At 37.2% G+C, this 20597-nt stretch overlaps 1 protein-coding gene and 1 long non-coding RNA gene across 10 annotated transcripts in view; one reads left to right on the top strand and one right to left on the bottom strand.

Annotated features, from left to right (window-relative positions):
* Positions 1 to 20597, top strand: part of LOC149578099 (kinesin-like protein KIN-7E, chloroplastic) — a 377239-nt gene that overhangs the window by 296282 nt on the left and 60360 nt on the right. For 7 of the 9 annotated variants that reach the window (XM_089827536.1, XM_089827540.1, XM_089827550.1 and 4 more), the window contains exons 18-22: positions 4116 to 4256; positions 4417 to 4542; positions 4769 to 4849; positions 4975 to 5022; positions 19592 to 20350. In XM_089827536.1, the coding sequence (XP_089683662.1) occupies positions 4116 to 4256; positions 4417 to 4542; positions 4769 to 4849; positions 4975 to 5022; positions 19592 to 20350 (1155 nt within the window). The remainder of the gene's footprint in view (positions 1 to 4115; positions 4257 to 4416; positions 4543 to 4768; positions 4850 to 4974; positions 5023 to 19591; positions 20351 to 20597) is intronic. The other 2 variants (XM_089827546.1, XM_089827542.1) reach the window with 1 other exon arrangement.
* Positions 1 to 20597, bottom strand: part of LOC149578100 (uncharacterized) — a 383937-nt gene that overhangs the window by 319876 nt on the left and 43464 nt on the right. The window contains exon 2 of the long non-coding RNA XR_016364209.1: positions 4104 to 4425. This is a non-coding gene — a long non-coding RNA (uncharacterized LOC149578100). The remainder of the gene's footprint in view (positions 1 to 4103; positions 4426 to 20597) is intronic.

Here is a 20597-nt window from a genome sequence, read left to right as displayed (position 1 = left end):
CAAATCATCACCTAAGCCACCCTCGACTGTACAATAGCAGAGAGCTAGCAAAGGGTATTAAAAAGGACTAATATAAAGAATATACTAAGAGGATTGGGCATTGACCAAACTGGTATGTGAACTTACCATTAACAAAGAGAATTCCTTAATCATTAAGGGAAATACATAGAGGGCACCTAGTTGGATGCAGTGCCTCTCTTGAGGACATCAGAGATAGAGGGCATTCTAGAGTGAATGTCGGATTCCAAATAGGAATCCTACGGAAGGGATTTATGGAGAATCCCTTAGAGGCAATATATATATTGTAGCGGTCAAGCATATGCATATGTCTGAGATGAGAGCCTTGGTAGAGGTGGGATCTTTACCAAGTGAATAATCAAAGATCCCAAAGAGGCCTTAGGAAGATACTCTTTTATGACGATTACTTAATCGGGAAGCAATTCTCACTAGAGGGTTAGGTGATTTGAAAAGAGTTTCTTCCGAAGGATTAGGAAGGGTTAGACAAGGTAGTCTTTATTATTAGTTTCATGTTTCTAATGTAAATTTCCTATATTTTCCATTATACTAATGATTTAATGCAGATTCCTACCTTCAATCTAGATCGAAACAAGGGGACATTACATGGAATGAACCCTTGGAGAAAGAATAAAAGGGAGCATTAGTGGTTTCATTCAGAGGTGGAATATGAGAAGAAAATTGATGTGTGAGTTGCAAATTCGTTCTTGGTATTAGAAGACGTCTATCCTCTCTTGTGACATTCTAGACGTCATTCCCTTGGGGTTTGGCCTTTGGAATTTATTGCTATCAGCTTCATTAACACAAAGATTGGGCGCATTTCCAGCTACAGGCGAATTGGGTGTTTGCTCATATTATTCTCACTTCTCGTCCGATGCTTATGCCATTGTGAAGGGATGATTTTATGAGGGTCTTGGACTGATTGAAGGCAGATTTTATTGTAGCAGAACTGTAGCATGGCACTATTCATATCACTGTAGCAACAAGATGGGAAGTCAATACTGGAAAATTATATTATAATGCTGGAGTAATTAGTGAGTTGAAAAGCCTACTATGTATTTGATTTTATTAGTTGAAAATTAATATTATTTCAGTAGTAGTTCAATCTTCAGTTTGCATATTATTATAAATTCCTTCTTGTTCATGTTATGTGGTTTCAAATCTATGCAAAGACATTAAAAAAAATAAACATTTTATTTTCGAAGCCATAAAAGGGTTTAAACATTTAACGGAGAAATTAAGAGTTGGATGCAAATTATTTGACTAAATTCCTATTAGTAGTTGGTTCAGTTTTTGGGCAATTCTAGGGTGTCCATTACAATGTGACTTGGCAGTGACTCGGCAAAATGATAAAACTCTTGAAATTTAAAGATTTTTTTAGATTTAAATTAATTCCATGCACCCATTATTGAATAAAGGTTGAAGGCACAATAACATCATAAAATAGAAAGTAATTTGATCACATACATAACATACATTGATTACATAACTACAAAGGCAAAAAAATTAAAAATCAGGCAAGTCAAATGAGTCAGCTGAGTCACCCTGCTGAGTTAGGCGAGTTAGGCAAGTCAGCTCAGTTGACCCGCTGAGCCAGGGCCACAAGTCATTTTGACCCAGCTGAGGTAACTTGACTTGCTGACTCACCTGACTTGCGGAAAGCCTCGTTACTATGCTTTGAAATTTTGATAAGAAGTAGATAATGTATAATTAAAACTGATTAAAGTTCGCTTGTAAACCAAATCTACCAACATTCACTTGTTCAAAACACAAACAATGGCAACAAATTGCAAATCATTGTCATCACCAATATTTTACTGCGGTATGTAAGCCTTGTGGCATTTCTAGACATGACTTTAATAATCAAGTGTGCACAATGAACATAGACTCATTATATATAATAAATGCAATACTGAATATGAATCAGATCATATACTAAGCAGCTTCAATGAAGTAATCCAGCCACTCACTATTTATTGAGGAAAATTACAATAACAACAAACAATTTTTAATATAATTCTGAACCTGGAATCATTTGTAGCAGCAAATGACATCAACGTTGGACTCTAGAAATATCAAAACACTTACAGCAAGAATCTTACACTCCCTGCATGGGTCCCAATCCAAGAATAGGTTGAAAACTCAACCAATGTGATTGTAGAACAATAAAATGCAGGCCGCAGGTCTTAATGGCAGATCGTGGCTGTCAACAAATGCTCCAGCAGCCCCTTGTAAGAATGTGACCCTCCAATGTCGTAACCACATCCCTAGATTTCCACACGCAAGCTAGAAATGACATAGCCGCCCTCTTAATTTCAGATTGCAGCTGGTAATGGTGGCTGCAGACCCCAAAATCAGAATATCAGGCGCAAGGAGAATCACACCTAGCCTCCCAGAATGACATCCCAACCTTAGTGATTGGCTACAGATGAATAATATACCAAAAACTTGGACTCCTTGGAGGAAATGATAGTCTGAAATGCACCAATCAATTCTTCACTCTCTCAAACACCAACTCCACCAGCAAACTTCTCCTTAGCCACAGAAAAATACAGTAGGAGAGACACCCAACAATCTCTAGAATACACAACTCCAATCTCCACTAGACTTCAGCAATGGAGAAAACCTCAGAACAAACCCTTATACTTCAGCAAGGGTGCAAAACCACAAACTCAAAATTGTTAAAAAGACAACAAGCAAAGAGATAAACAAATAATCGAATGCTTTAATCATCAAGTGGGCTCATATTTATAATCTCCAAATGGCACAAAGTTTCCCAAATGAACTTCACTTAAGAAGCTTCCCACACACACCATAATAATATAATAAAGTGCTATTATAAACTAATTTAGTAATTGCTTTTGGCTCAAAAAATGACCTTTTCCACCATAACTTAAAATTCTAACACGTAAGGCCACTATTTCTTGTTCTCATGATTTAAAACTTTTCGTCCCGGTTCCAACGAGCTATGATACTGAGGTGACCAACAAAAATAGCAACCTAAACATAGTTAGATGTATAATAATAATAATTCACCCGTCTTGCAATAACAATTGAAGAAGCATCAGAATTGAAATCTAACAACAACAAAGTGATTCTGATGATGAAAGATGATGAATGGACCTAACGGGGTGACTTACTATAAATAAACGCTACCTACAAAATTCTTGGAGCTCAAACTAGAAGCCCGAAATAAAAACTGAGAGCATCACCCAACTCCTCTAACTCAACTGAGCTCACGGAAACCAACAAATTGACTTACTATAAATAGTAAGTCACTCAAACAGAGCCAAAACACACCATAGGCTGCTAAAAAGCCTATAACCACACAACTGAGAGCCTCAAATCCCACTGTCAGCTCATGATGGTGAACTGACCAAGCCAGCTACAAGAACCTGCTAAAAATGGGGACATTACAGTTTACATGTTGAATTAGGCAATATATACTAAAATTTATCAAGTTGCCACATACTTCTAGGAATATTGAAAATATAGCTTTTGTATCGCTAGCACCCCAACCCACAATCAAGTTTGAGCATTCAATGATGATAATTTAGCAATTTTTGACTGCTAATATGTCTTCCATGGGTTTTTCTCTCCTTCCTAAAAATATTCAAGAAATGGTTTTCTTAGTTCTTTCTAGGTTTCGGGTGTGTGTGGGATTTTAGAAACCTAGAAAATCTTGAAAATTCCATATTAAGTCAGCTGAATCTGTTGCTTCATTGTGCTAATTCTGGTAGGCTGAAAAAAGCAGTGAGCTCTAGGGCTCCATTCACATGGCTTAAGATTCAATCATGTGCTCTCAATTTCGCTTATTGTAATAATGTGTACAATATATATCTGTTGGATAATGGAAGTTTACATTTTTTGTAATGCCTATATTTTGTATATTTAGTTTATTCTAGAAGTGACATGTGAAGCTAGCTAGGGATTCCTGCCAATCCAGCATATTTTAATTTTATATGATGAAAAGCTTCTATAATTCTAATTTCATAAAATATGGTCATTTAAATTACATTTACTATACCAAAGACTAATAACTCATCTAGTATTCTATAAAATTAAATCTTGTATCTTATTATAACCACCTTTGAATGTAGACTGGCACAACCATGGCAGAACAGATGGACCTGTTAAGAGAACTATTGAAAATGCTTGCTGGTGACATTGCATTATCTACCAGTTCAGTAAAACGTATGTCTGAACAAGCTGCCAATAATCCAGACGACATTCAATTACAAGTGAGATTCTCTTCCTTGATATTCAGGCATTCAAAGATAAATGATCAGGAGATATTTGTAAATCTAGTCTCCACTCTTCTGTTCCGCATTCTTATTTCCAAGCTCTAATGTTTGTATTAACTTGAAGCTCAATTTGTAAATCCTCTTTTCATGCATGAAGGCTCAAATTCTGCAAAAGGAGGACGAAATCAAAGAGAAGAAACGACATATGCGAACTTTGGAGCAGAGAATGATTTTAATTGGAGAAACATTTGTAAACGATGCATCACTATCAGATCTGCAAGAGGTAATCTAAACAAACCAGACTACATATTGTCAGCAATGTTCAAACAAGCACTTAATTACGCAATGTAAACAATCATAATCATTTTATTTAATAGATAAGAGCATGATGTCTGACATCTGAAAACTCTAAATAAAGCTTTTTAGTTTACTGCTTAATCATATCGTTTTGGCATTTCATTAATTTGTTCTCTTCTATGAATTTGTGTTGAAAAATAATTTATATGCAGGTGAACACAAAGTTAATGAGCCAGCTGAATGAGAAAACATTTGAGTTAGAGGTGAATTCAAGGCATTCAATGCTCACATTGGTATTTAGCTGTCTAATTTACTGTTTATTCAGTAGAATAACACACAATATTAGCAGCTTACATGCTTGCAATTAAGGTTGATTTTGGATGGCATCTAATGCCAGATTGTTTATCTGCTTTTGCAGATTATGTCTGCAGACAATCGTATTCTACAAGAACAGCTGCAAACTAAGGCAAGAAACTTCCTACATGATCAGTACAGCCTTAACATTGTGCATATGGCTAACTGAAGTAAAGCACGTTTGATAAAGTAAATGATTTGTTAAAATATTCATCAGATTATAGACAGAGGTATTTTTAAAATTTTAATATTATATAGACTAACTCTGTTATGATCTGTTTTCAATCTGGTAAAATTCTTTCCTTCTTGCAGAGATATACAAGAAGATAATAATGCATATCTGTAAGTATATTTGGAAAGCTGATATATCTTTAGATTATTATATATATCAACATATAGAGACATGTCTTAACGTAGAGACATATCTCTATGTGAATCTGATTCACATAGGGACATGTCTCTACATTGAGATGTGCCCCTACATATATACTGCCGTTTCATAACAGTCATTACTAAGTTACATTGATTGGATAATACGCCGTTAAGGATAATGAAACACATTGAAATATATATGATGTGTGGTCAGAATATGTGCCATCAACAGAAGTTAATATGTTCCAACAGCAATCTAATCTATTTGAACATATACATGTTCAATCATACATAATTGGCTTCAAGATATTCGATCGTTATGTTTATTCAGATCGATACTCAGAATTTGATATGCTCTCATCATTAATGATACAATTGTATAATTATTATTTATTGGATCAATTAAGAATTATATGCCAGTCCGATAAACGATAATTATCATAGTTACACCACCCTGGGGGACGGGGGGACGGTGAAACGGGGGGACAAGTTTCCGGGACGGGGGGACAGAGGGGCCTTAATTTGGGGACGGCGGGGGGACGGTGGGGGGACGGCGGTAGGGGACAAGAGGGGTGTATATATCTATGCATATGGTATTTAAAAATGTTAGTTATGAAAATATGTATTGCAATATAGGATGTAAAGATGTAAAAGAGTGAATACTTGAAACATTGCATTGAATTGGAACATTGAACATTAAACATAAATAGTCGAATTTGCAAATACTGAATAACAGGATGTCCCCCATCCTCGGTGGAGGTGGTGGAATCTAGTGGCACCGCTGGGGACGGGGAGACGGAGTCCCCAAGTCTCCGGTGCGTTGAAGTCTCCGAGACGTCGGGCAAAAAGGGGGGGGACGCGTCCCCGTGTTACTATGATAATTATTAATAATATTCATAACAATATCACATAGAATGTATAGACATCAAATGTAGAAGTGTATTAGATCATGTAATGATTTGATTTTATTGATTGGACTTATTCAACCAAAGCTATAAATCAATAACACTCCCTCCTAGCTAGGAAGGATAATTTCTATCATCTCAATGCTATATACAAAGAACATCAACATGATATCTGTTATAATAGAGGTTACCTCTCAGTATCATCAAGAGTATGGTGTGACCCTGAATATCAACCATATGATATTCACCATACTCATATCTTTTCCGGTATGTGCACTGGCATCAAGTCTCATGATGCCTACCGAAGAAGATATATATTCATGTCATATCAATGAATGCTATATCTCATAGCATCCACCATGACATATCTCAGTAATACGTCGTGTTGTAGTTTCATACTACTCAGTTAATATTAAGTAAGAGATATGCACTATCATAATAAATGCACAGATATCAACCATATGATATCCATCATGATAGTTAATCTATTGTTAAAGTTGTCACTTTACAATGTTAACCACATATAAACATTGAAGAAAGATTTTCACCATTCATAATGTTTCTACAAGATCATGTAATAACACAAATGATAAAAGAGGTTATTAATATAAAACATCTTTAAAATATTTGTACATTACATTTATTGAAACTCAACCTCAAATAAAATTATAATTTTACCATACCAAGCTAACCTCTAAAATGATCCACTTTTATCTTAGAGAGAGGCTTGGTTAGAATATCTAAAGTTTACTTATCATTGCTAATGTATCTCAGCTGTATAACATTTCTTTCCACCATATCTCTAATATAATGGTAGGGAATCTTAATGTGCTTGGATCTATCATGAAATACTGAGTTCCCAGAAAGCTCTATACAACTTTGGTTATCATAGTGCATAATTGTCGGATTCATGGTTTGTCGAAACAACCCCACCAATAGTTTTCTCAACTACACAGCTTCTCGAGCTCCCATGGATGCTGCAATGCACTCGGCTTTGATAGAGTTTTGTGCAACTGAGGATTGCTTCCTGCTAAACCAGGAGATCATGATTGATCCCAAATTAAAACAATATCCGGAGGTACTTTTGCAATCAACAACAATATCCAATAGTTCCTCGCAGGTATCTCATTGCTGCAACAAGGTGTATTTTTCTAGTTTCACACTTGAACTGGCTGAGTGCATTTGTTGCATAGAAAATGTTTGGTTTGGTATTTACCAAGTACATCAAGGATCCAATTATCTATCGGTAAAGAGTAGGATCAACAAGTTCTGATTCTGATGTTGCTTCTTTTAGCTTACATAGATTTCTCCATGGGTGTAGGTATAGGCTTGCAATCCATCGTTCTGAATTTATTTAAAACATCAATGTTATATTTACCTTGATTTAGGATAATATAATTTTTTTCCTTCCATACTTCTAAGCCAAGAAAATAGAGTAGGGTACTCAAATCCTTCATGTCACATTTGGAGAAAGTTCCTTTTTACATTTGGAGATAAGATGATCTTCTCCAGTGATTAGTAAATCATCAACATAAAGAATGAGAATTAACATATCACTATTTACCACCTTGAAATAAAGATTAGGATCTACATCAGTTTTGGAGAATCCTAATTTGAAGAGGTAATTCTCTATTTTTCATACTAGGCTCGAGGGGCCTCTTTGAGACCATAAAGTGCCTTCTTTAACTTACAAACATGAGAGACACTATCATGAACAACAATTCCTTCTGGTTGTTCTAAGTATACTTCCTCTTCTTGATGTCATTTAGAAATGCACTCTCTACATCCATCTGGTGGGTTTTCCATCATTTTGATACAACAATAGTAATTACTGCCCTAACTGAGGTGTAATGAGCAACTGGGGTGAATGTCTCTTCACAATCAATTCCTTCCTTCCATAAGAACCCTTTGGCAACAAATCTTGCCTTATGTTTTCGATACTTTCATCTGCTACATGCTTGATTTTGAAGAGACATTTGGATGATAGAAATGATTTTACTTTATGTCTAGACACAATGTCCCAAATATCAGAAGGATCAAACAGGAGTGGAAGTCCCTACCATTCTAGAAGGGATAAAGGTGGGACCTCCTATCTATTGAGTCTCCAATACCATCCTCTAGGCCTTATAGAAACAATAAAGCCATAGTGAAGACAAATGAAGACATAGTTTGAGGCAAGGTGGATGTTCAGGCATACGAATGCTTGTTATAGTATTCCCTTCCCCTAATCCCCATCTAATACCTAGGCAGCTGAACCCTAACATTCTGTAGGTGTCTCCTATCTTTCATTTGGGCCCTACCATTCTATAGGGGAGTACGGAGGTGGGGTTGATCAAGTGAATAGTTAGCAAATCTGGCCTAACTATTGCCTGCCACCCTAGGGGGAGGGTAATTATAGCTGGGTGGGCAGATATAGTTGAATCAATCATCTATTCTTCGATCATGGCATCCTTCCAAACTTGATGTTGCAGTGCTTCCTTAACATTAAAAGGTTTTGACTTAATAAGATCACTCATGAGAGAAACATAGTTTGAGTAGTCTCTAGGTTTCTTGCTTTCCATAAGTTACCCTTTTGGGCTGCGTAATTTTCTGCTTCGATTATTTTCCTTGTCTAGAGAGGCCTTTTTCAAGTAAAAGTAGTATCACTAGGTTCAAGAGTTGGGTTGAGAGGTTCGTTATCTTCTGCAGGTGTCTCCCTCTGAATCTTAGGGCTAAGATCCTCTTCTATATTTTGTGGAGATTCATCATTTGTTTCATTTGTCTTTGGATCTTTTGAATGCAGTATCTTCCTCAAAAATTATATATCTGCTGAGCTCAATTAGTTTTTGACCAGGAATGTAATTTTTGTAGTCTTTGGATGATTTACTGTATACGACAAATATCCTTTTCTTCCCTCATGGTTATAGTTTGGACCTTTTCTTTGGGAGTGTGAATATAGACTGGACAACCAAATATGCTAAGGTGACATATCAGGTTTGATTCCATATAAATGCTTCTTCATGGGTTATATTGTCTAGAAAGAGTGAGGACATCTATTTTGTATGTATAATTATATAGTGGCAAACAGGGTCAATCTTGAAGATAATATACAGTGACAAATCTGTTTACCAACAACCTACAAGCAAGAAGCTCTAATGTCTAAATACACACACATACATGTTTGAGCACCACCTAGAAATGGTTGAGTAGAATTCAATTCAAAAGCATATGTTTTGACCTATATAGGTGCACATACGGGAGCACTCAAGCAATTGTTTGGGTTTTTGTAAACAAATATTTCTATGTTCAAGTGTGTGTTGAATAATCAAAAGAAGTTAAAAAAAAAAGTATATACTATACATAGACAACCAATGGCATGTGCTTGCAAGTGTCTGATTGCACATATGTAGCGTGCATCTAAGGATAGACAAGATAAAGTATTATAATTAACAGGTGAAATTTACTTATATTACCACTTACCATGTTCTAGAGAAAGTGCATATATTGCTATTAGGTGTGTGCTGAGTGATATAGAGGTCAACTTACTCATTCATAGGCATTTCACATTTGGGCCCTGTAAGGCTAGTAAGAGATGGGTTTCTTTAAATTGTGCCATGCTTGTTCATGAACAAACAAGTATTTTGGAATATCTAGAATCTGTGATAAAAATGTGCTCAGCAGCCAAAGGATAACCATCTTCTGAAATAGCTGAGATCAGCAAGTATAATTATCAGAGATTATCTGCATAACAGTATTTTGTGAGCAGGAATTGTGAATGTCTTGTATAGGTTTTTAACATCCGAGCAGTCATAATTAGGAATCTTATAACCACAATTTTTTGTTCAAACAGTCATACCAGCATTGAGACTCTATATTGGTGGCAGAGACATTTGAAAACACGCCATCTTTTTGTCATTTGAAAACCTACCGTGTTTTTGGCATCTAGATACCCAATGTGTTTGTAGTCTTGTAAAATGTGATGTGTTAAAATGTGATGTGTTTTTAAGATGTCTTCAGATGCCACATGTTTCCAAGGTTAGAAAACATGGCGTGTTTTCAGTTCAAGTTTGACAAGTCACATTGCATGTTTATAAGGCTTGACTGGCATTCATGATTTGGATAATATGATTGCAAGTTTGAAAATGATTACAAATGTTTTGAAAGGGGAAATACAAATTTGGGTCCTAAGGACCCAATTACAAGTAACTGAAAATACTACTTAATCATAGACTTGCAGCAATGTTTATAAAACCCAATATTACAAAAGTTCAAACCAACCAAATCAAAGAATAGTAAAGTACCTTGTCAAATGGATCTTAAGAAGGTGAATGCAATTGCATGCAATGTGAACTTTGTCGTCGATAAATATTGTGTAGCTGACAGGATGTATGTCGTCGGTAAATATTGTGTAGCTGACGGGTTGATGCCATTGGTAAGTGTTATGTAGCTGACGAGCCCTTCGGGAAGGTTCTTGTTATGTAGCCGATGGGCCTTCGGGAAGGTTCTTCGGAAAGTATATAGACACTCTCCGGGATCATTGTAATCATCATTGGAAGCATAATATAATGTCTTTGGCATATGCGAATAATAAAAGGAGTATTTTTGCTCGTGTTCATTGTCTATATGCATTAATCCATTTACCCCATACGGTAAACATTTGGCGCCGTTGCCAGATGAACCTAGAACGAAGGAGGAATGAAGATTAATGCCATATCAACTTAACAAGGATCGAAATAAGATAAAGGGAAAAGATGGAATACGCACTGTGCAAGAAAATTTAACTTTGGAACAACAGGCCGAGCACAAACAGAGGTTTTAGTGGATTACCGAAGGACACTTAAGCACCGAGGAATTATTGGAGGGAACTCGATAGCAGGTGGAATTGGTGGAAAAAGCAAAGGAGGAATTTTTGAATCTATATTCGCCAAGGGAAGAGAATCCAGACGGAAGAGAATTAACTCACACGGCTCGGAGTGCCGAGGGAGCACGAGCATGGAGTAAACTCTTCGTCCGCGATATACTTCCGAAATAGACAAGTTCGCTTAACGAAGACCCTTCTTCACCAAACAACACAGCTATTGGGAATAAAACGTCTGCCCGAAACAATGTCAGTATCAGAGTGCAGGGCATTGGTGCCAGAATACAAAGCTTTGGTGCCAGAATACAAACCGTTGGTGTCGGGATACAAACCTTTGGTACTAGAGAGCAAAGCGTTGGTGCCAGAATACAAAGCATTGGTGTCAGGATACAAAGCGTTGGTATCGGAGAGCAGAGCGTTGGTGTTGGAATACAAAGCGTCGAGGTTGGAGTGCAAAACAGTGCTGGTGTCGTAGTGCCGAACAACACCCCTACACAACATCCAACAATAATGGCAGGACCAAAGGAGAAGTTGCCAAAGTTTGATGGCGATGGAACGGTCGATCCAATCAGACACTGCAAAACATGCAAAACAATTTGGAGGGTGAATGGCATAACAGATACAAATGAATGGGTCTGACAATTTTCGACAACCCTAAGGGGGTAGCAATTGATTGGTTTGCCAATACGGATCTCCAAAAATTAACCAATTGGGACAACATTAAAAAAGAGTTTATCACGGAATTTCAACTATTGCGTGACGACAATGAGATCGTAGCCAAAATATACAACACAAAATAGGGGAAAAATGAAATAGTCCGAGTATACGCTAGGAAATTAAAAGACTTGATAAATAAAATGGAAAATAAGCTGGCTGATGAGCTGCAAAAAAGATGGTTCATTGAAGGCCTACACCCAAAGTTGCAGAAGAAGATGAAGGTTGTGTCGCCATCGTCATACACTGAAGCATACAATTGAGCAATGAACTTAGAAAGTGAGCAAAAGAAAAAGAAAAAAAAAAAAGAGTAGCTCATCCAGTTCAGATGACGATGTGTCTTTGGAAAAAGAGAGTAGCAATGACGACAAGGGCAGCAAGAAGGTCCAAGCCCTCTAAAAGGATATGATCCGAATGATGAAAGAATTTAAGAACATGTAGAAGGAGACCAAGGGAAATGAGCTATGGTGCACAGACTGCAAGACAGAAGGCCATATGAAGGGATCCTGTCCAAAGAACCAGTTCTACAAGATCTGCCAGATCATGGGACATTCCACAAAAGAATGCCCCTTCAATATGAAAACAAGAGGACCTCAACAAGTGTTCCTGACATAGGAGGCTTCTACGTGAGAAGGGAGTAGAAACACCAGTACGGAGGGTGCCACCTCGGTAGGGTACAAAAATAATAGACGAGGGGAAAACAACAACAATGCCAATAATAATAATGGGAGCCGCAGTCGAATTCAGTACAATGTGAACAGATGGCCGATGGTGCAATGCCGAGCATGCAATTTGTGGGGTCACTTTGCCCGAACCTGTATAATGGCAAGCGCATCAAAGTTGTTATGCAAATGGTGTGGTCTAGGAGATCATGAAGATGCCAAGTGCCCAAAATCAGGAGTCAATTTGATCACCATCCGGTCGGACGAAGAGGAGGTTCTAGCAATCATATGGAAGCAAACAAAATTGTACCCTAACCCGATAGAGGAAAAGAAGAGATTAGAGAAAGCACAGGCGAAAATTGAGAAGGCGACGTAGGCAGACAAAGCACACTTGAAGGACACTACTGGTACCTCAACAAGAAATTGCGCGGAATAGAACATCGTACGGCAGGTATTACAAACCAAAGTACCAGTCAAGATAAATGATCTGCTGCTCACAATGCCTCAACTCCAATCGACACTCACAAACATCACTCCAGCTACTAATTTATCTGGAGAACAAGGGAGAAGGAAAGTGGAACACGTGCAGAGGACCTGATGCTGCTAGCCCTAACCTTTGGATGGCATCAGGCAGTCGTCGAGATGGAAATTCTAGGAACTGTTCTGACAGACACAATTGTGGACGGAGGGTCCGGTGTGAATGTGTTACCGGAGGACACTTGGAAGAGGTTGTGACAGCTAACAGTGTGGTCACCTACATTCCAGTTGCTAACAGCGGACCAACACGGCATTAAACCTCTCAGCGTCCTAATGGCACAACCAGTGACGATTGGAACATAGTCATTCCTGCTTGACTTCATCATCATCCCACTGAAGAGGAGAGGATACGACGCCATTTTGGGCCAGGGATGGCTAGTACAAGCAAGGGTTAAGCATGACTAGAAGAAGAATACACTCAATGGAAAGCAGGGGACAACGATTCACTATTGATTTACACACACAAATGGTGGGCGAAGAAGTTGTATCATCTGATTTCGAAGAAGAGGATGAAGGAAAGCAACGATTGGAACCCAATGAGGAAGGAGTCCTACGGTTGGAAGGTGGATCGACGAACGATGATTTGGATTCGGTGAATGGCCTTTTCCACTAGCAAACAGAGGATTATGAGCTCTTTTCGAGCTGTAATATGTTAAGGGTCAATGAAGGTGAGAAAGAAGAGGGAAATGAATGTCCGAAAGAATACAGAGTAGCGGAAGAAGGAAAAGAGGTTATGGCTGAAGCTGAAGGGAAGAACATATAGTACGAACCCAAAAAAAGGAAAGATTCCATCGTACGGAACACAGTGAACGGACTGCACAGAAAGAAAGGGTTACATTGAACCATAGATATAGTAGAAAGGTGTTGGCAGCAAATAAAACACATCGTACAATCTACACAGGAAACAAAGAGGAAGGGTTTAATAAAAACTTCAGCAGTACGGAGTGAAGGTTCTAAAATCAAGAATACAGTTATTGAAGGCAAGGAGTGGTAGCTGACGGAATTCATGGTACCGAGTGTTGAGAACAAACTAGGCGATATGGAAACCCTGAGGGAGAGATCACGTAACTTAAATAAACTTGATGAGTGATGATTGCAGGCACAATGGACCACAAAAGTTGCACAAAATAGGCGGAAGGTATGGCATCAGAAGCATTTTAAATTAAATAAATTTCAACCGAGCCAATTGGTATTAAAGTATGACAGACGCAACGAAATCAAACTGGGCAAGTTCAAAGTTAAATGGGTTGAACTGTACAAGATACGGGAAGTTGGCTATAATGGGGCAATTAAGTTATGGACACTGGACGGAAAAGAAATACCAGATGCAGTGAATGGAACGAAGTTAAAAATATACCATGAAAGAAATGGTCCCCCACCGACAAACAACTGAGAAAGGAAAAACAACTGTAAATAATGTATATATGTAAATAAAATATAGAAGTTGAAAGTGCCAAGTAATAAACTATAGTTTTAAAGTGTGAAGTAATAAAGTAATAAAACATAAAGGAACAGGAAGCAAATTTGGAATGACTGGAATTATAGACATTAAAAAGTAATGGGTAGCACAGCTTGTCATACGGCCTTGTAGGAGGGAATAGAGATCAAATATAAGGCGAGCTAATGGCCGTACAACCTCAAGAAAGCTATATAGGTTTACTAAAGCTACCATACGGAAGAAAAGAAAGGAAAATATTTAAGTCTAGGCACCATACGGTATTCAGAGGCAGGAGCTAGGAAGGTAAACGGTGACCGTACAGCCGGTATTCAAAGGCAGCAACTAGGAAGGTAAACAGTGACCGTACGGTGACACAGAATAGGAGTTGGGATGCATAAAAAGGCCATATTGCTAGAGCATATTAGAAGACAATCGTACGGTGTCAAGGAAGAGGAATAAAAAGCCGTACGGCTGGGAGCATAGTAGAAGGTAGCCATACGGTGTCAAGGAAGATGAATAAAAAGTGAAGACTATACAGCAATCACAACAAAGAGACTAGGTTGGTTGCATACAGCATACAAGCCATTTAGAGCCGTACGGGGCAGTGGAGACATTGTTTGGCAAGACAATGACTAATGATTGCTTGAAGGCTCGTATGAAGTACGGGATTTCTTGAAAGAAGTGCTTGAAGTCCGTACAGTGGGGTCAAGGAAGCAAATTCCATACGGTCCCAGGTTATAAGAAAGGGAAAAGGGTCATATTGCCGAGATAAGTAGAGAAGAAAAACAATCCGTACGGCCAATCAGAGAGGAAGCCAAGCCATACCATCACAGGAGCAGTTGATTTAGTAAGGAAGGGGAATTGCTATAGCCAATTCACAAAGCTTAAGGGAAAGCCATACGGATCCGTATAGGGAAGGAGAAGAATTTCTATGTGTAGAGGGATAACTGACCCAACCTAGCAGAGGAACAAATGAGGTCTGTAGGAAAGAGGAAGTGGAAGAGCAAAAAATAAAATTTAAAAAAAATTTAAAAAACGACGACAAATTGAAACAGTTCAAAATGAGTAACATATGATGCCGAAGGGAAGGGAAAGATGTAAACAGGTAGAAAATGCAAGTGGTTGGTTGAAAGAGTGTGGAATCAGAAGAAAATCACAAAACTGGTGTGTTCCATGGAGTTTTGTGTGAGTTTGAGGGTGCTGATTTGGTCTTGGCGGCGGGGGCGCTGCCCCTCGACCTCGCCCTATATTGCGATAGAGAGCATGCCTGGACCCCGTGGGGCGCTACCCCTCAACCCCACTGGGGGCAATGCCCCCTAGACCCCCAGTCGGTGCAGTTATTAGTTGTGGGAAGTGTGACCAGTTGATAAGACTTGGAGCTGCTGTAGGCATGAAGTGTCTATATGTCAGAAGTGGCACTCGGAGTAGGTATTTGGACATGAGGCTGTCTTGGTGGATCCATAGAGAGCTCGGGAGGAGCTGATCATCCAGTTGAAGGTAGCACGGTGACACTTAGCTCAATGTACCCTGGAGTTGGAAGCAGAGAAAGCGGCACAAGTGGTTATCAAGGTCAGCTAAGGAGACAATAGTGTGTTAGCAGAGGCTATAGATGCAACGTGGTTTGGAGATCAGTTTGGTGCAAGCATGGGACAAATGTAAGAGTGGTGTGACAGAAACAGATTTATCTTGTTGTAGTTAGTCAGTTAATGTATTCTGTTTTGTTAATCTATCTCGGATATTTTGTAATTGTCGTCCGGAGACGACTTTTTTCTTTTGGGGGGGTGATGTTGTTGGTAAATATTGTGTAGCCGACAGGATGTATGTCGTCGGTAAATACTGTGTAGCCGACGGGTTGATGCTGTTGATAAGTGTTATGTAGCCAACGGGCCCTTCAGGAAGGTTCTTGTTATGTAGCCAACGGGCCTTCAGAAGGTTCTTTGGAAAGTATATAGACACCCTCCAGGATCATTGTAATCATCATTGGAAGGATAATGTAATGTCTTTGGCATATGTGAATAATTAAAGGAGTATTGTTGTTTGTGTTCACTGTATGCATGCATTAATCTGTTTACCCCATACGGTAAACAAACTTGCTATTTACTTGCAATTATAAGCACTTGCAATTAGAGGCTAGATATCTAATTTCACTTAAGAGGACCAACTCAACATTAATACAAAACAAAAATGTATATAAGTAAAAAATCTGGTTTTAAGAAGGTTATCACCAGTGCAAGTAATTCAAGATCATAACTTTACTTGTAATAACAATTACTCACAATTACAGGCCAAAGATCTAGCATTGAAGACAAACTTGCAATGCAACCTCTGAAACTCGAAATTGAAAGAAAAGCCAACTTTTAAACACTAAAATTTGACAAAAGAGGAGGCAAAGGATTTGGATTTGTTAATGACTGTTGAGGTGATGAAAATGTGCCTCAAAAAGAATGTCTAGAACCTTAAAACGTTAAAATTTTGGCTAGTATCCCTGTTTTTTTACAAATAAAAAGTTAGTGACAACATTATTGACATGGATCACCGATGTTTGGCAAAGATGTATGATGTCATCGTCTTGATGATTTAGAAATTGAGAGTCACAATTAATGAAAAAGGGCATGATCCTGAAGAAACTTTCTTCAAAGAGCTTTAGTCAATTTGTATTGAGCAGTAGAACAAAATGACCACCCCACTACATCTTGCATTCTTACTGACTCCCCAATTTTATGGGATGAAATTCTTTCTATGCCATCAAGGGTACCACCATTTGGAGATACAAAAGCCAGTAAAGGGTGTAGAAAAGCACCTTCTAAACTATTCCCTGACTCTGAAATGGAAGATTTAGTTACAAGTGAGTTTGCTTATTTGTAGCCTCCAATGGTCAAAGTGATTCCAATCTCCATGACAAGTATAAGAATCTAAGATGGATGCTCGTGTTTGTAGTACCTCAATGACCATACATCACCACAACTTCAAAATCTTGCAATCAAACTTTTATTGCAAGTAGGTTTCTTAATTTTTAATGCTCTATCTAAATTTATATTGTTTACTATTTTAAATTAAAAAAATTGTTAATTTCAGATATAAACTTAATTTTATATTTGTATCCCTATAATTTTGTGTCAAGTTTTCAATAGGTTGCAAGTTCCTCTGCAGCTGAGTGAATTTGAAGTGAATACCGCTTTATCCACTAAATGAAACACAACTAATTGACAGCAAATAAGAGGGAAGAGCTAGTTTATGTGCATTCCTACTTGTGCCTTCTTAATCAAACAAAATGAGTACAAGGAAGGGGGCACAAAGTTGTGGGATATAGATCTAGAGTGAACTAATTTAGAATTTTTATTTGTCACACAACCTCTACTTTTGGTGGAGTTAGATAGCCAACGTTCTTCTAGTGCAAGTGATAGTGGGGTTGCATGTGGTTCCACTAATCTACCTACATCATCTAATGTCAATGAGGATGTTAATCTTGATCTTCCTAATGATCCATATGTTGCCGATTACTAATTGTGTTATTTTACTAGTTGAACCAATAAACAATAATTTTGATATATCTATCGTAATATTCATTTTTGACAAATCAATATGAAACAGCACTTCTAGTAAATTTGTAATATTTATGGTAGATCTAAGTTTTGTTTAACATGAGTGATAAGTGGTATTCTAAATTAAATTTTTGTTTCTACTTTGTAGGCTGCATATGTGTATATTAAAATATTTATGAATTTTATATTTTTTTTGTACAGACATATCCAAACCCCTGCCCCCGCCCCCAAAAAAAAATGTGTCCACATACTTGTATTGGCAAGTTAGCCTTTTTTGCATCCACAATTTAAAATTTTAAATCCCCTTTCCACCAAAATACTATACTAAATTGTTTTTAAAATTGTTTTTTTTATTTAAATAAGCAGCCTTGGTAAAATAATTAATCAAAACTCAATAATTCACCCAAGTTGTGGAAATCACTGAAGAGCATTGGGATCAAACTTTGACTATATTGGGATATGATAATGACGATTAATAAAAACCAGGGTCAACAAGGGGACTTCCTATAAATAGACACTTTCTCTAAGAATCTCTGAAAACACACCAGAAGCTGGAATTCACTTTAGATTGTGTCATAGGAGTCCTTAAGACTAATTGAGCTCACTGCCAACAACAAACATAACCTGCATGCTCCAAAAACCTTAAAGTTCCTCTCTTCAAACACCTTGACAAAAGCTTGCAAAACAGAATGGGGGACGTAACAGTCCTACTTGAATCAAACAATAGAGCATGAATAAATAAGGGAAACAAACCTCAACTCTGTGGCGCTCCTGAAGTAGAAAGTGATCATGAAAATTAGTTGATGTAGGTTACAGCCATGGGTATAATAGATTCCAATCTTAATCCTTAAAATTCAATTGACAATGCACCATGTAAACTTTATCTAGTAAAAACTGGAAGAAATCAATATTAGGGTACACAGGAACAATATGAATATACAAATCCAAGAGGCTTCGCCAAGATGAAAATGAGTCTTCTAGGAATCAGAATAAAGATTAGATTGAATACTAAGTTTGGAACTTTAACGGCTGGCCATTTTTAGGCCTGCCTTTAGGAATTTTTTTTATTTAAAAATTCTATATGGATGCCTGTAACACAAAAATTGTGAGTTTATTTCTTTTTCATCTGTTATTATTCCCTTTTGCCAGCAGGGCACAAAGTGACTTTTTTGTCAACAGATTTAAGTTTGCAATGACCTGTATTAGATGGTTCTAGTATATCTAATCTTTGTTATATCTTCAAGCCTTTATTATTTATGGAAATTTGGAAATCAGAAAGAAAGAGTAAAGTAAATATTATCATTTCTTTGAAGTAAGTAATTAAATAAAATATAATGTTGAACAGGAGGAAATAAAATCGCAGTTTAGTCTGTAAGTTCATGTTTGCAAACATAAATCTTGGTTTTAGTAGTATTTTGATTATATATATTTGTGTATAAGAAAAATATGAAGTGAACTATTTTGGTAAATCTGAATAAAAAAGATCTTTCAAAAATACCAAAAATCATGATATCTGAAGTATTCCCTCTATGGCTCCTGTTCAAATAAGTATATGTGTGTGATCCCTTATGATTTTTGATTTCATAGTGGTAATGGAAAACATGATTAGTTTATCTAAAAAACATAAAAGGCTCATGTAACACACTGATAAAAGTGGTTTTGTTATCTGCACAGGCTGTTGAAATTGAGAAATTGAAACAAGAGAAGGTTCAACTTATAGAAGAAAAGGGTGGGCTAGAAATACAATGCCAGAAATTGGCTGAAGAAGCATCATATGCAAAGGAACTGGCATCTGCAGCTGCTGTGGAGCTTAAGAGCTTGGTAGAAGATTTCACTCAACTTTCCTTCCAGAACACAAAGCTTACAAAAGAACTAGAAACAAGGCAAAAAATGGAATCTTATAGGGGATCAAGCAAGCCAGTTATAGCTAATGGGAATTTTGAATATTATGAAAATAGGATTGAGCAGGTGAAACCCGTACAAAAGAAAACATTAGTTGGAGGAAATGAATTTCTAAATGACAGTATCGATGACATAGAATCATGGAATCTTGATTCAGAAGACATCAAGATGGAGTTGTATATAAGGAAAGAGAGAGAAGCTTCTCTAGAAGCCATTTTATCAGAGAAAGAACAGGCAGAAGTAGAAATGCATAAAACAATTGATGACTTGAGAAAGAAGGAGATAGATTTGGAGAATGATTTGGCAGGGATGTGGGTTCTTGTTGCAAACTTAAAAATGGAAAATGAAGCTCATAAAAATGTCAAACATGGGACACAAAATATAAAAAATGGTGAGAGCTTAGAATCTGAAGGAGATAGAATAGAAAGCAAAGAAAATCAAAAGGACAAGGAAACTATGAAAAAATTTAGTGCTTGTCTTGAAGGTGAAAAGAGACAAGGCAGGTTGGATGAGCATATAGCTACGTTGAAGGTAATACACATAAATGTTCATAATTATTAGAACTTGTTTTAATTTATTATTAGAGCCAATTCCACAATTATTACCAGATCACATGCACATTTTCCATGTAAGCAACACAAACAATTAATGAGACTATAATTGTCTGATGTAATCACAGAGCTCATGCTAACTTGTTCGCCACATACAGCATCTGAAGTTTGAACATATGGTTTACTTATAAAGAGATTATAGGATACACTAATTAATTTTTTATTAT

This window comes from Cupressus sempervirens, chromosome 1, assembly GCF_028749045.1.
Source record: "Cupressus sempervirens isolate cs-2001-9-10 chromosome 1, ASM2874904v1, whole genome shotgun sequence".
NCBI lineage: Eukaryota > Viridiplantae > Streptophyta > Pinopsida > Cupressales > Cupressaceae > Cupressus > Cupressus sempervirens.
The sequence above is the reverse complement of the archived record's forward strand: the minus strand, read 5'-3'. Positions and strand labels throughout refer to the sequence as shown.